This window comes from Ptychodera flava, chromosome 6 (assembly GCF_041260155.1).
Source record: "Ptychodera flava strain L36383 chromosome 6, AS_Pfla_20210202, whole genome shotgun sequence".
Classification (NCBI taxonomy): Eukaryota; Metazoa; Hemichordata; class Enteropneusta; family Ptychoderidae; genus Ptychodera; species Ptychodera flava.
In genome coordinates this window covers 14650086-14666160 of record NC_091933.1, presented here as the reverse complement: position 1 = coordinate 14666160, position 16075 = coordinate 14650086, and the positions used below count along the sequence as shown (strand labels likewise).

At 39.5% G+C, this 16075-nt stretch overlaps 2 protein-coding genes across 2 annotated transcripts in view; one reads left to right on the top strand and one right to left on the bottom strand.

Moving 5' to 3' along the window:
* Positions 1-3384, top strand: part of LOC139134957 (mitochondrial mRNA pseudouridine synthase Rpusd3-like) — a 37293-nt gene extending 33909 nt beyond the window's left edge. The window contains exon 8 of the mRNA XM_070702070.1: positions 1944-3384. Coding sequence (XP_070558171.1) covers positions 1944-2144 — 201 coding nt within the window. The 3' untranslated portion in view covers positions 2145-3384. The remainder of the gene's footprint in view (positions 1-1943) is intronic.
* An 8283-nt stretch (positions 3385-11667) lies between these two features.
* Positions 11668-16075, bottom strand: part of LOC139134932 (guanine nucleotide-binding protein G(i) subunit alpha-3-like) — a 58529-nt gene continuing 54121 nt past the window's right edge. The window contains exons 6-7 of the mRNA XM_070702032.1: positions 15208-15361; positions 11668-12743 (exon numbers count right to left, since the gene is read on the bottom strand). Coding sequence (XP_070558133.1) covers positions 12553-12743; positions 15208-15361 — 345 coding nt within the window. The 3' untranslated portion in view covers positions 11668-12552. The remainder of the gene's footprint in view (positions 12744-15207; positions 15362-16075) is intronic.

Sequence of the window (16075 nt, the reverse complement as noted above, 5' to 3'; positions counted from 1 at the left end):
CTAAAGTTTAAAACATGTTGTTATGAAATGAAATATAGAGGAGAGACAGAGTACACAGCTGGATTTGTCAGGTACACAATTCATGGTAACTGATACATACATGTATGCCTACTGTGCCAATATTGTTTGCTCCAATTTGCTGCATGTATATGTGACATAGAAAACTATTGGATCATCTTTTCTGATGAAAAGAAGCCCTGGTGCTGCCTATACGGTTTGCTGATGTATTATTCCACATACAATGGCCGTCTGCCCCAGTCGCTATGTCAATGGCTTTTGATCACCAACTTATGACATTTAGGTCCTGAATGAACCAAATGAAACGGTTACTTTTAAGAGGCCTGGACTGACAACTCTGTTTTAAAGTCATTTTTACCATTCTATATCCTGAATGTATGTCTACTTGCCAAAATGAAATGCGCTGGGAAATTCTCAAAGATATCATCAAAGTCCGGTTGTATACTTGATAGTTTAAATAATTTGCGGGCATCGGTATTAAAGGCAATATAAAGGTTGAGAAATGAGATTTCAAGCACCTGAAAATGAACTGAAAGCAAACCAATCTCATTTGCTGAGAATTGCCTTGCATTGATGTCTGAATGTAGATTTCACTACACAACTTTGTGAATACTAATCTGGGTAATTCACCTGGTCAAAGACTCCCTGTATCATTTACGACAAATTGTCCACTATGTGCATCACTGATATAGCTTTGACCTAGAAGTTTTGTCCAGGCTTTGTGATTTAATGTAGCTGTTTTGAATGTATCGGTATAATTCAACAAGCTGTATTGAAAGCGTACACAGGTAGCATACATATAACCGAGCCATGCCATGTACCTGACAGATTGCATCATGTCTGTCTGAAGTTTCTCTCGGCATTATTTTCAATTCTGTGCTCAATTCCGACTCTCATACCCTACAATTTATTTCACAACATGTACAAGCACTCTGTGATCACCTACTTAGTATAACCTCATGTGCCCAGTTGATCTTTGTCTTTCCAAGCACTGTTTGAATCTGTCTCGTTACGTTTTTTCTCTCTCTCTTTTTTTTCTGTTGATAAATTGTTTGATGGGCAGGTTGTAACTGATACCCAGTACGAGGTTGATGTCAGCATTGGTTTAGTTTCAAGAGATAACTTCCCTCCTTGTGAGTGAAGTACTCAAAGGATCTTTATCAAGACTTCAGCTTGTACCAAAACACTTAGAACTGTCTTCTTCCCCTGCCCCCATTTGCACTTAGCAATTTGTGTATTCCTGTTTGTGAATCAGGGATATTTTGTCTGTTTCATCCCTATTGCTTGTTTTTATGACTCAATTTGAAGTGTATGTTTTGTCCATTTCATGACGCTTAATGTCGATTTAATCTTTTTCATCAATGAATTCAGTCAATCATCACTACATCTTTCAGTAGAGATATCTTATCTGTACTTTTAAAAGCTGTGTTCATTAAGGGACAGAGTCACAATCTTTTCAAATAATTTCCTTGGTGTGTGAGCGTGTCATGTAAAACATTATTTATGGCTGTTCTACTCACTGAAATATGTTGAATTGTAAATCATCAGAGTTCTACTCACACCTTGAGAATACACATAACATGTTTAATATGCTGATGACATAATTTATGGTTTGTAACATAACTTATGTCAAGCATAGAGGGATTAGAAATCTGCAGGGGACTGACAATTAAACATGTTTCGGTGAGCATGAGCAACATGAACAGTTGCTCAGATGATATTTTAAAAGATATTTAGTGACTATGTCCCTCTAATGAACTCTGATTTGATGCGTATGCTGGTATTGTAATTTATCACTGATTTCGATGAGGGAGTTCTGGGAATCTGGATTCATTTGCATTTGTCTCTAAACTCAATATAGAATTTGTGTACTCATCATCAACCTCTGTGTATTTCATCACCAATTTTGTGTCTTTCATCACCAGGTCTTGAGCAGAGAGCTTCTACACAGGATGAACCTGACATCAGGAAGGATGCCGTTCGTTCCACTACACCTCCACTGTGCAGCCATTACTCTACCAAACTGGCAGAATAGGGCAGATCTCACTATCACTGCTCCAATGCCCAAATATTTTTGGAAAACCCTCAAACTATTGGGCCTTTACCAGCCCCAACCTTTGTCATGAATTTGAAGTGAGAGTGCAAGCCTTTAGATGTTGAGAACAAAACAGATACAATCTGAGGTCCTGATATAATATGGCACAAGTATCCATACGTTTCTGCACCACACAAGAGCCAATGAAGAGAATAGGATTGCCAGAGATAATGGGGATAATGAAAAAAAAGAAATATGTCCATCTGGTGCATAAGTGATCCTAATCACAGTAGTGTCTCTTTGGAAACATAAAGATGTTGAAAATACTGCCCCTCCCTCTGTGTTCCACCCAACTGTTCTGTCACACTGCTGAGAACAGATAGGGTAATGAACAGTAAATAGAACAGTGGTTTATACGGCTGTGACGTATTTACAGTGATTTGGTGGAACAGGTTTCAGTGCTGTGTTGTCACGTATTAGGTTTCATCAATATCGCTTTTCAGTGTGTGGTATATATTCCTTTGCATTTGCAGAAATGGCTTGATCATAAAAGTCAAAACATGATTTCAGCCAGAAGTGCCATGGTTAGTGTTCCCCAGCTGCGGCAAAATTATATTTCATCGGAATGCAATTAGGCCTGACAAATTGTTGGTGATAAATTTCAGAAAACGAAATTAACCCAAGAAAAATGCCTGTGTCTTTGAGATGAAGATTTAATGTGCTGTATCCATTGTGCACTGAAGTGGACTGTGTATCACTCGCATATGAAACTGAAAGGTGGAATTTCTCAACCGTTGGTGAACTTTTGATCTCGTCAAAGGAAGACTGCATCAGCGGGGATGATGTGTTAATTTTGCACTGTAGGTTCATCCATCAATGTACTTCACATTGATTAATAAAGGTTGACAATCGTTTGATAACAGCCAATAATCCCAGCATTATGACTGTTACAAATTACAAGTTAATTTCATTAAGGGTTTCTCAGTGGAGAGAAACCATGAAAAAGTGGCCTGGTTGATTATCCGTTTGCACACGTGCTGTGTTGATTCACATTACACTCTAATGGTAAGCTCTCGGTTAAATACTACTGGGATTTGAACACAAATGTGATGTCAATGAACTTCTGAATCTGCAAATCACAAAATTCTGATTAAAACTATATCAGCTGCTGTACTTTTAAATTTTTTCCCAGAAAAAAAAAACATTTTCAATTATTTATATAGCATGTGTTCTGATTCTTGAGAATATTGATTCCTTATTTCATCTGTGCTAACGTGATTTTGAATACCATTGAAAGGAAAATAAATCGAAGTAATTCTTATTTTCTTTTATGTGTATCACAGAACCGGTCTTTTTATTCATGCTATCTAATAGGGATTTTGCTTTTCAGAGGATAGGACAGTGGCAAATGTATAGTGAAGTGTGAGAGGCCAGTGTGTGTATATACTTACACATGTTCATTCACGTAGACAGACACACAAATCACATCAGGTAATTGCTATTGATGCGATTCAAGTGACAGTGCCGAGTAGACTTGAAATTAATTCTGTTCACTGCAAATCCATACTAAGCATGAATGTACCTTTCTGGCTCAATTACTTTGGCTGTATCTGCTGTATACACGTGCATTTGCTGGTTTTGTAGGGTTTTTTTTGAGGGAGGGGGATTTTCAGAGCCTGTCGCGTAATCCAGTGGTGCAAATATAAATTACTTTTTTGCCCCAGAGCGGTAATGACTAAAATATAAGTGTTAGAAAAGCTAATCGTGGTTTTAGTTAAGCAGAGTTTAAATAAATCTGTGTAAATCTTTTAACTTGAGGGCTAAAGCAAGCAAAACAGTAATCCTCAAAATATCCAACGCTTTTTTGTCCATCGGTGAACTGCCACCGTTGTATCAGGCTGTTACCTTGACTTTTCTCAAAGTAAGAAATTTTATCACTTTGAAGATGCGCTCAAGGTTCTTTTGGGACACAGGTCAGTCAATCTGAATCGTAAACTGTTTTTAACTGGTTCGTGGAACGCACGGAAAATAAAGTAAACATGAAGCAACATCGTAAACTAATCCAGCCCATGTATTTTCAAATGGCTAAGCACATTTTGAACAGTTGTGGTAGTTTCATTCCAATCCTGAAATCGAGGCTTTTACATGGAAACGAACTGTTAGACATGTAAGTTGTTGTCACTGATCTGGATCAAATCTACTTGACATTTAAGAAATCAATTCTATCAAGCCCCTACTCATGGATGTAATTATCATCTGATCACATCTTGATGTGGCTGTGCGTAATTATGTGCAAGTTGAACCTGCGGCCTTTCCTTGGAGTTCTCATACCGACCCCAAGACGTATTTGTATACGAAAACGGAGAAAAACGTGAGTTTGTTGAATGGGATGTGTCAGTTTTAATTTTACAGTAAATGACAACCTTGTTCAGTATTTTATGGACCCCCACCTCTCACATACTGACTTTCATGATATATGTATCTCGAGTACGTGAAATTTAATCTCAATTACATTATTGACATTACCTCTGCAATATTAAGGTTTAATATATTATGGGCCTAAGGATGGACAACACCTTTCCTGGTTTGCAAGTGTATGAATGACACAATCGTCGCTGTAAACGCTCTCTCCGGCAGTACGGAAATCTAGCCTTTAAAATTACCCCTACCCGAGTTTTCTGCACGAGATCGATTAGTTTGGTAGACAGCGACATCTTTGTTCCCAAGGAAGTTCTTCACATGCAGCGCCGACTTCAAAAAACCCGTACCGCCAAAATGCGTCACTGCCGCTACGATTTGATGGAGAGTAGTTTGGAAATCGCAGCGCTTTCGCTGTGTCTCTGTTTTCTGCTTCGTTAAGTCGATCTAATTGACGAGATCCCCGAGGGTGCTGGACGGGGAACAAGACTGGATTTTTACTCAAGATATTTTGAAATCTGTGATGTAACTGTTCATAATTACTTCAAAATATAGCCTTCCTTTTGATCCGTTAGCAGCTATCGACTGTCGCGCTGGCGTCAGGGTGACAACGATCGAAAATTAAGCATCCGCAAAAATCGTTCCACCTTTCAGGATCATTTCATCACTCTTGCACCATTCCATTTATTAATTTTATTTATTTATTTATTGTTTATTTGTTTGTGGCACTTATTTTTTCCCACTGGCGTACTTGCCTGGACTTGCGCGGAACTCTTCTTTCAGTGATGTTCAGGTGTTTTGCCCGTTTATGATGACGTACGCATTTAACCTCTTTCTGTCATTTTTGAAGTATTACTTCCATATAAATCGTTCCGGCTGATGTGTTGTTGTAATTTGAAGCCTGAAGGTTGCCGCTGCTCTCGCTCGTCTAATTAGTAACGGCGGCTGAGGCCTTGCCCACCCGATAATACTTGTATAATATTCTCCGGTTTTGCTATCGTGTTTATTTCTTGCACATACAGCGCTGTAGTACGCCCAGTGCCTACGTGCATGCACTGTATCAAAGCAAGGCGATGCGAAAATCACAGTAACAAGCTGCACCTCTGATACTGACACACAGCATCACTCTCGTGAGGAAAAAAAAACAACCTTCCTGACATTTTGTGATATTAATGTCACGTTTCCCGGGAATTTCCTTCAACGCAGCTGCGACCGACCTAAATTACCAAATGAAGACGTAAAGTCATAAGTAATATTTTATCATCGGCATGGAATTTCTCCTGACAGGGATCCGGCATGATTTAACGGTGCTAATTACCAGTGCTAATGGTAAGACTCGAACTGTAAACAGAGATCTGCTGCACTTCTCGCGGAAAGTATGAAGTGTACTGGATCGTAAAAGTTAGGTGAAGGGCTTTATTTGTCAAATCGCGGCAGAACATTACCTTCAAAAAACGAGGAAGCCTCCGACTTTTTACAAGTATTCTTCAGTAAAGTTGCGCACAGGGAGTCAATCGATGTGACGGTGAAGTAATCCATAAAACACGACACAAGGTAAAATCCCGATATACTTTGTTTGCGTGATTAAAACGGAGACTTTATCTCATAATAGCATGGCTTTTTGTGTATCATGTTTGTGTGAAACGACTAGATGGAAGTGACTGGTAGCACGTCTTAAAATTGCAATTTTAAAGAATAATATGGATTACTTTATCACTTATTTATTTATTTATTTATTTATTATTTATTATCCATTACATCGAAATGCGATGCATGCATCGCTCATCTCAGGATTTTGCTTAATAACGTTGGATCTGCAATTGTTTTCAATACAGACCATGATACCTGGCGCTGTCGCCAGAAATATTGGTCTGTCAAAACAGATTGAGTTGGAGACCGATTATACACATTGCTATGAGACAAATACGTTTCATGGAGATTATTATGTGGAAAAGGACACTAAGCAGTAACCCGGAGCGAACCCATGTCATAACGATATAAAGAGCAGTTACTGTCTTTTTTGCACCATATTTTGGAGAATAAACCGTTGTCTTCATTTGCATGCAAAGTCCCGCAAATTACGGGGTGTGCTCGGCTCGAGAGGTTCCAAAAACGTCATGTTTCCATGCCTTGAGGCCGTGTCGCATCAGGGTAAAGGACAAGTACTTGATGAAATCCACCCTTCCCATCCAGGACTGCCTTGAAAACAAAGCACGTGTACTTTGTCTCTCGAACATTCTTGTAGTGCAGGCACATAGAAAATGTCACGTTCACGTTCAAGACGTGCGAAGTGCCGCGGGACATTAAACCTGTGCGTTGCTTCACTAGGCTGGAAGCGAGAAGAAAAGGCCAGGTCACGTTGGTTGCGACCGCAATCTTTGACGTTCCTTCGTTACGTTCGATGACTTTTTTCCTGTTCGTAAATCAAAGTTAACGGTAGATGGACAAAAACGAGGGGATTTTATCAAGATTAAGATAACACAGAGGGTCAATTTCCAGCTCGATTCCTTATACTGCATGCACCGCTTGTGAGACATCGATGTTTCTCTCGGTTAATTAAATTGTCCGGTAAACTACATGGATGAAATTAGTAGAAGTGGAAAACAGGAATAGCGATGCTACATTTACGAGAGAATCCAATAAAGTGGATTGTTGATTGCTATCTCAATCGAAAAAAAATCCGGACATTCAAAAAGAGAGCTAAAGAATTAAGCGTTTCCGAGAAACCATTCACTTCAAGACCATGAGAACGTCTTGATAGTGAATTTGTATTCATTACGGTATGCAATTTCCTGAAAAAGATTTGGAGTTTTGTCCAGAAGCAGCATGACCCGAGAGATGGACAAGACATTTCAATATTCATTATGAGAACCTTCGAGGTATTTCGAATGCCCGTATATTTATTTTTGGATCATACAATAAAGAGATTATTGTATTATAGGAATGCAAATGGAATTATTTACCAAACTTATGCGCCACGTAGGGCAGGTAACCGGTAAACTTGAAGGTAGCCCTATAGAGTCGACTTGGGGTTTAAGAATTTAAAAATCTTATACAAATAGACGTATGTGAATCGGCAGCAAAGACATATACGGGTTTTATTACATGCCTCGTATATCGAATATCGCGCGCTCCATAGGATTCAATGGTAACTCGTCTATGACGTCACGGGCCGCATAGCCATCACTTGACTGAAAGTGAATAGGAAATATTTTCAACTTGACAACTTTTGGATGTAAAAGTGTTGAAATATCATGTTTTGCCAAGGAATTCCGATTTTAGGAAAATTTGTGCATAAAAAATTGATAAACCGCATAACAGTAGCTTTAATATATCAATGCGCCATTCGATGATGAATATTGTTCCATTTTTAACAGATTTTCGCCTAAGATGGAAATAAAGCATTTGATTATCATTTGCCAATAAAACTAAATATTTTGAGTGAAAACTGTGTAAAAGAGGCATGTAATAAAAAAACATTATAACCCAAACAAGGAACTATGTACCCTCGGGGCAGGAGACCATTTGCCCTCCTTACGTCGGGCAAATGGTCACCTACTCTCATAGTCCCATGTTTGGGCTATAGGCCTAATGTATAATAAGGTGAACACCGAGTTGCAGAGCTTCGGTTGCCTCAAGAGTTGTGCGCATGTCAATTATTTGTACAGACAAACATTTGCAGCCCACCTGTCTCGGTAATGCGTCACTTTACGGAGGCCTTTCAAGAGTGAGCCCCCGAAGAGATCTGAAATGTCAGCTTCACTGTCAATGTCGATATCTCGTTGGCAGAACTTTCTGACTTTCTGTGATTTCATCAAGGAAGAGCTAGAATCCTGTGTGCGGAGTTGTCTTCCATTTGAACACTTTACTTAAACCCTGATTTTTTTGGTTTCGTAAGGCTTCGTCTTTGCATACGGGAAAGGCAACCTAAAGGGAGGTCGTCGAAACTGTGCCACATGTTCGACTTTCTTGACCACAGAGAATGCATTGCATGGACCACAGTTCCTCTAGAGGGACTGTGCATGGACGATATCTATAGCTGCATCACTTTGCAACATTTTAAAGATGCACATGATGGCAAGCATGTTTTAACTGCATCAATCGCCAACATACCTTGGATACAGTGTTTACATTGGTCGTGTGGGTCCCATACGACCTTGAGAGCAGTTTCGACGACCCTCCCTCAGTAAGACCGTTGAGTTCATTTCAAAGATTCTTGGTCTCAGCATGAAGGGGCCCTCTTAAAACTATGGTAGATCACAGACAAATGGAAACAGACTCGCAACGCGTAATGTTCAGGGCGTGAAGCGGTTACGTAAGTCATCCATGTTCGCCTCGCCTCAGGTAGCTCTCGCCTCGCTTTTCCGAAGAGTGCCGACCATGCACCCTTCGGTAGTTTCCGGATTTTCGCCAATTTTTAAGCGAAAGTATGTTCGGCAACGTTTGTGTTATTGTTGTCATGTGGTGCTGAGTGGAATCGGCGTGCTGGCCAAAACGGGAAAGTGAGTTTTACCATTTTAAAAATTCCTCTTACATTTTTTATGAATATATAATGAGTGTGTTTCAACCAGATTTGAAAATCTTCTATCGATACTGTCTGGTTTTACTCAATGGTTTACGGTCCGTCATATCGTCTATTTAAAGTTGGTCATTGAAGGACGTCTTTATGAAACTGCGGGCGTGGTATGTTTTGATTGGCGTGAAGCAGTGTTTTCTGCTCTGAGAGCTCACAAAGTAAGTATGGTTGCTACGCGACTGGCAGCACGATGCAATTCCGTCGTACTTTTTGCATAATCTCGTGCAATTATCAACCACGAACAAAGGTCTCAAAAAAACCTAACACCTGTGAAGCTCATTTTAATATGAAAAGGCCATAGTCTACCGAGGCGACCATGGAACAAAAGCCATGCCGCGTTGCCAGTCTGTTTCTTCTATTTGTCTGTGGGTAGATGCGGTAAATCGGGATGTCAGTGACGATTACAACTGTCGACGTAGACTGAATAAGTTGTGCAGCTGACCTTTTTAAGCTTCGAAGAGTTCAAAGTTACCCCTTCTGTTTCGAAAGATGCCAATCACGTGACCAAAGTTACCCTGATGTTACACCGGTAGAAAGAGAGGTTGCTATAGCGCGTATGTATCAGTCATAATCAGAAACTTACGTTACCGGACGGAATTCATCGAGTATTAAAACTTTGAACAATGTTTGGTAAGAGACACGGATTTTGAAAGTGGCCAACAAAAACGAACGCTATATTAACCACCGGAAGATAATGAGTATCCGGCATGTGAAGGCGTGCCGTCTTGCATTTAAGATTGTACAGGATTATATTTGCTTTCCATCACTGTGCAAATTAGTAAGAAAGTACAAAGGTGACAACAGACTCGATATTGTATTTCGTCATCGCCATCTTTTCACAGTATTTGATTGGATCTAAAGCATCAGTGCATTGTGAACCGTACCCTTTCACCGGATAATTGATTATGCATACATGTACTATACACATTAGTAAAGCTACACCGATTTGAATATTATTACGCCAGGGTCTATCGATGGAGAAGTGTATCAGATTACACGCCAATGATAGTATATTTGAGACTGGTCGCTATAAATTGGGAAAAGCTAGCAGATTCATAATCAGACAACTGTCTCATTCAGCTGACATACGTTTGATACCATATGATCGTATTTCTGGAGAATTCTATCGGATATTGAAAAATTAATCCGGGAACAAATTAGCTTGTTCTTTCTTGGACTAACCTGTGATGCTCATAGGCATTAATTATGGCGCCAAAAAAGTTCAACAAGAAATCATCCATTATCTATTAAATGTATGCAAGCACAATGCGGGCTTGTGTTGCTTAGTTTTAAAAGACTTCAGTCGATTGTCACCTATTTTACAATACACGCATATAGTTTGTTTTATAGGCCCGTTAAAATACCGTTACTTTGTTTTAACATAAAGTACTTAAGTCTCGCGTAGAATCATTAACTATGTTCAAATTGTCGACCATAGTATGCATGTCCTTCCCATTAAAATTAATCAACTGCATGGTTTTCAAACCATTAGTAATCGGTATGCGTGTTTAGATTTAAATTTGATTCCAGGTCCTTCGTTTCAATAAACGCATCATACAAATGAATCCTAAATATGCAAAACCCACCGACTATACATAGTGTAGTTATAAGCCATTTGTTCTTTTGCAATAAGTTCAATACGATATGAATATCGTTATGAACGTATAACAAAATAATGGATTGGTTCTTGAGGTATTCCTGCCATTTTGTTCCGATTATTATGCAGGTCTATGCACCTTAGATTTGCATAGGCTCCCGTCGACTTCGATAGCAAGGAAAAAGTAACGAGAAGCAATGTGTATTCGCCCGTCAACGAGAAAAACGAAAAAAGATATACACGAACAGCAGGTGCTGGGAGGGTTCTGTTTTGCAACATGTCACGTCATTTCTTTAGGATCAGCGACACTGGAACGACTAGCATTTCACATTTTTGGCTGACACCCAAAAAGTTTCTTGGTCTGAGCGTTGGGTAAGAAAAGGCCTAGTCTCTCCTTGTGTTCGTCACTTTCGTTGATCTAGGCCGTTGAGCATTGCTCGAGGAATTGTATTCAACCGTACTCAAGTCTGTACACATGTTTAGGCACATGTTATGCGTTCACGTCACAAAGATTGCGAGATCAATTAGAAAAACTAAAATTTCCATTGTCTTTACATACATCTGATATGTATGTATCTGTGTATCTTATGTATGTATGTATCTTATGTATGTATCTTATATTTATGTATGTATGTATGTATGTATGTATGTATGTATGTATGTATGTATGTATGTATGTATGTATGTATGTATGTATGTATGTATGTATGTATCTTATGTATGTATGTATCTTATGTATGTATGTATGTATCTATGTATCTATGTATGTTTGTATCTATGCATGTATGTATGTATGCATGTATGTATCTATGCATCTATGTATGTATCTATGTATCTAAATATCTATCTATCTATCTATCTATCTTCTATCGATGAATGTGAAGATAGATGTTTGAGGGTAAGGTGCCATTGTCAAACCGAAAGGCTTGTTTCAAAATGGCTGATCAACACAGATATCAATTGAATAAAGCTGCTTGACCATTTGTCGTTGCCGCACATAGAATAAAGAGAAAATCTCTAGCATTTCGGAACAGGATCTATTTTGAGGAGTTTATTATAGACCTTCGACAGGAAAATTGAGCACACTTTCACCATTACATATACGATGTCGTTATCACACCAAACTTGAAACAATAATGACTAATGGTATATTGTTATTATTATCAATATTTTTCAAAGAAAACTATGAATTGCTTGGGAGAAAAAAATGTTTGATGATTCATTGATGATTTGAAGCCATCGATAGCATCACCAGACGGTTGATATCACGCTGTGATTGAACAATTGCAGGATAATACCCCAAAAACAATCCTTTTATTTCAGTAACAATGACGTCACGCACCACTGCAGCAGTTTCCTATCGTCAGCCGTCATGTCAGAAAAGACCAAGATAAATTCAGTCACAAACCATGGAGGTTTTAACAGAAAGTGAAACAATTGGGTAGTTTTTCTGGTGAATGAGATGTCTCTGCTGTTTTTCGGTATGGTATTAATGCCACTCAAAATATCTCCCAGTGCTGTCGAGTATAGCAGTGCGTTGGCATGGAGATACGATGGCACATATTACGAAAAGAACATATATCTGGAAAATAAAAACCGTAAATTCATTAATGAACATCGTCCAACAGGAATGCGCAATGGAGACCTTTGCAACCGCCTTCACCCTTCCTGTATTTAATTAGATAGCCACTGCCATATAAACTGTCAGCGATAAATCCTCGTTACAACGCCATACAGGGCTGTCGCGTATCGCTGATATCACTCTCTTGCTCTCGCTTTCTATGACTGTTCTCGACTTTTCGTTCATTTGATCAGATAGCCAGAGATTTTCTAATAAAAGTTCCATATCTGTCAATCGGTCGTCACTTGTGAGCACGGGTAGAAAATCTATAACCATTTAGCGAGTGTTTACTGAATTAGATGACAGGCCTTCAGTGAACTTCTGATAATGATATCAGTGACGTCATTGAACACATGTTCGATATTTTTTGTGTCGGTGGCACATGTGAAGTGTGTGTAAATTTCTCGGTCAGGTTTGAGATTGCATTCCTCGAACTTTGCCTGGATGAACTCACTGGCGTCGTCGTAGGTATTGGGACCTGCAATGAAAATACGAAAGAATTGAATTTTGTCAGCCATTTGAAATTCAGAACGATTGGCAGTCTGGTTTGATGGGCTGCATGCAAACTTCAATATCCTACAACAGTTTGTGAATACTAGACATCTGACATGCGATTTGACGTGTAATTTGGTTCCATCGATTCCGTATAATGCCATCATGTAGGCAAATCGTCATGCAAGATACTATCCCTTTTGGTAACAACAGACATCGGCAAAATGATTTAAGCCAGTCGAAATTGGCTACTAGATGATATGTATACGACACAGCTGCGTTCCTGTGTCAGCGCACTGGGAAGACTCTGTGACAGCGCATCTGCCCAGAGACAACTAAATGTGGTTGCTGCCTGGTGGGAGTAGCAAGCAAAATTAGCGAGATCTATTCCCGGCCATGAATCAGCGCATCCGGGCACAGAAGAAAGAAGAAATGGATGGCTTGTTAAAAGTATTTCATAAATAAATGATGTATGCGTGATACCGAACTGTTGTCGTGTTTGTGCACACCATGCAAGCGTTGGTAAGGGCTCTCTACCTACGAAATGTGTGCACTGCATTACGGTACAACAGAGCTACGTGTTTGTAAGCGGTATATGAGGGAACGGTCTCAGCAGGCATAATGTTGAAGCCTGAAAGGTTCTGTCGTATATGGGTACTCCGCCAGTTGCAGTAAGGGTCAGTGATGAAGGAGCGCTCATACATGCCGGAATCTTTCATTCCAGTATCATGTTTGAAACGATTTGATCAAGAAACGTCTTGATAGCGGTTTCAAACCTGGAGATATTAAACCGGCTGCCTATAGCTGAGACCTTGGGTAGCACTGCAATTATTGCGAAGCGGGATTCTGTAATTTTGACTCAGTCTACTTATTTTGTTCATTCAGGATTATTCGGCCTTGGGCATGACTGTTGCTCAGGGCATAAAAGTATCCGGTGCTACCCCCAGTATGGCTGGGTATCAATGCTCGTTCTTCAAAATTGCAAGCCGATCCTTTTCCGGGACTTTTCATTTATATTGAAAAAATGGGAGGAAGACAAAGTCCCCCTTATTTTCAAAATCTAGGGGAGGTAGAGATAATATCACAATTCAGTTACACCCATATCAATGCTTTCAGGCCTTAGAGCATTGAGATTGCTTTCAATGAGGTATATGAATTTTCCACATTGAAAAGGATTCATTACCATAAAATTTGCTATCGATACAATGCTCATTAATAAAATTTGCATAAATGATTACAAATCCACCTCGTATCTTGCACTTGGTGTTAGCACATAAGCGTGATCTAGCGTTGTTGCAGTACATGTCGAACTTAATATATTTCGAGCCCCGCTTTGAACTCCTGAAAATATGACACAAATTTTACTTTTGTTGTGAATTTGGAGTCGATAGGTACACTAACCCTTCTTTGACTTAGAGTCTTTTTTCAGGAAAAGTATCCCCTTTTCATATCTTTACAGACTGTGATGAACAAAAACACTTTTTCCGTGATTCAAGCGACAGGCATGGATATCCAATCTCCATGACAGTGCAACCAGCGGGAAAGTATCGAAGACAAAACGGCCTAAATCACATCGTCGAACGAGCAAAGAAGCAAAGAGTGTGGTACTATTATATCGTATACAGAGTTTGACCTAAAACAGAAGTCTGGTATTTTTGTGCAATGGTTTCCGACGTTAAAAAATAGCAGCGGCTAGCACTATAGATTCCATCCTGAAGTAGATTACACACATATCCTGGTAATTCAGTTGTCCGGGTGATTAGTCTACAAATGTGTGATTAATTGTTATGCGTAGAATAGAAACAAGAAATGGGCCTCCCACATGTCATTTCGATCATGTGTCGACATGAGTACGACACGGTGTTGCCCTTCCAAGAATTGACTTTTTCACACGAGCTATCCCAAAGTGTCGAAACATACGTCAATCTGGCAGCCAGAGTGAGTTTTTACTTCAAAAAATTTAATGCACGTAGAGACTTCGTGATGTATTGTCTCGTGAAAGATTTAATGAAGAGAAAAATAACCACAAATTCAAAAAATCGCAAATAGAATTTTTCGATATACTTTCAACTCCTAAATAAGCAGCTTAGGCGCTCCGAGGAATTCGCTCGGCTGTATAATCGGTAATGCCACATTTCTGATGAAAACGCTCCCATGAGATGCATATTTAGTCGAAGCAATTTCAAACCTTTTTACAGAAAAAAAACACACCGTATCACATAGACTGTATTCCAACGCTCTCATTTTTGCCCCAGGTGTAAAAACGATCATGATTCAACTTTTAACGCGAAGACTCTGCACTAATGGTCGACGAATATGTCATCCAACACAATTTCATTTGCATCGTAAAATTTTCAACGCAGAAAATGTATTCGAAGTACACACACACACACACAGACACACACATACATAAACCGACATACACACAAGTTACGGGGCTGTTTTCATACCTGTGTATTCCGGGAAACATATGGTTAGTGATGAACGTCCTATCTTCTCTTCGAAAATATCCTTCTTGTTGAGAAACAGAATGAACGACGTATCTTCAAACCACCCACTGTTCAGTGTTGACTCGAACAATTTGCGGGATTCGTGCATACGATTCTACAAACGAAGGAAAAAGAAAGAGTCTTACAAGCACTTCAACTCTAGTATACAACCTCACCTGGTTTTAGCTACCGGCTTCTCTGAGGATCATGCCTAGAGGCTGATAACTGTGAAGGGTTACAGTCATCAGCGTGCAAGCAGTTCCGATGCTAAACTGGACTAAACGCTACAGGGTTAGGTTATGAAAAGAGCGCTTAATTATTTTTTATTTTTATTTTCTTCTCTCTACATCTCACATATCAGATCTAGACCAGCTGTAGATATTAAACCAGAAGCCTTGTGCGCAAATTTCCAAATATTGTATTTGCGCAGGAGAGTGGTCACTATGACGACGAAAGTACCGTGAAAATAAAGGACACCACGGCATTCTGACCTTGCCTGTTGAATTATTCATTATTCATATCATCTCATCCCAATTAAACTGGCATGCACACGGATCATCCATTTCGGTACCTCGGCGGTTGCCCTAATATGGTCGACACGATGCCTCGAGTTGCTGGCGGGAATATCAATAATGTAGAGGAATATCGCCAACCTATTTCACAACTTGTTTGCAAAGAGAAAAGACCGGCATGCCGATGTTGTCGGAGCCGAAGCTGCTAAAGGCAACGGTGATTTAGCATGCGCCGTGGTAAACGTGTAGTTTCTTGGCTGTATCGACAAAGACATTCGGCCACGGAATGAATTTTCCCGATTCAAACCAAGTTTACC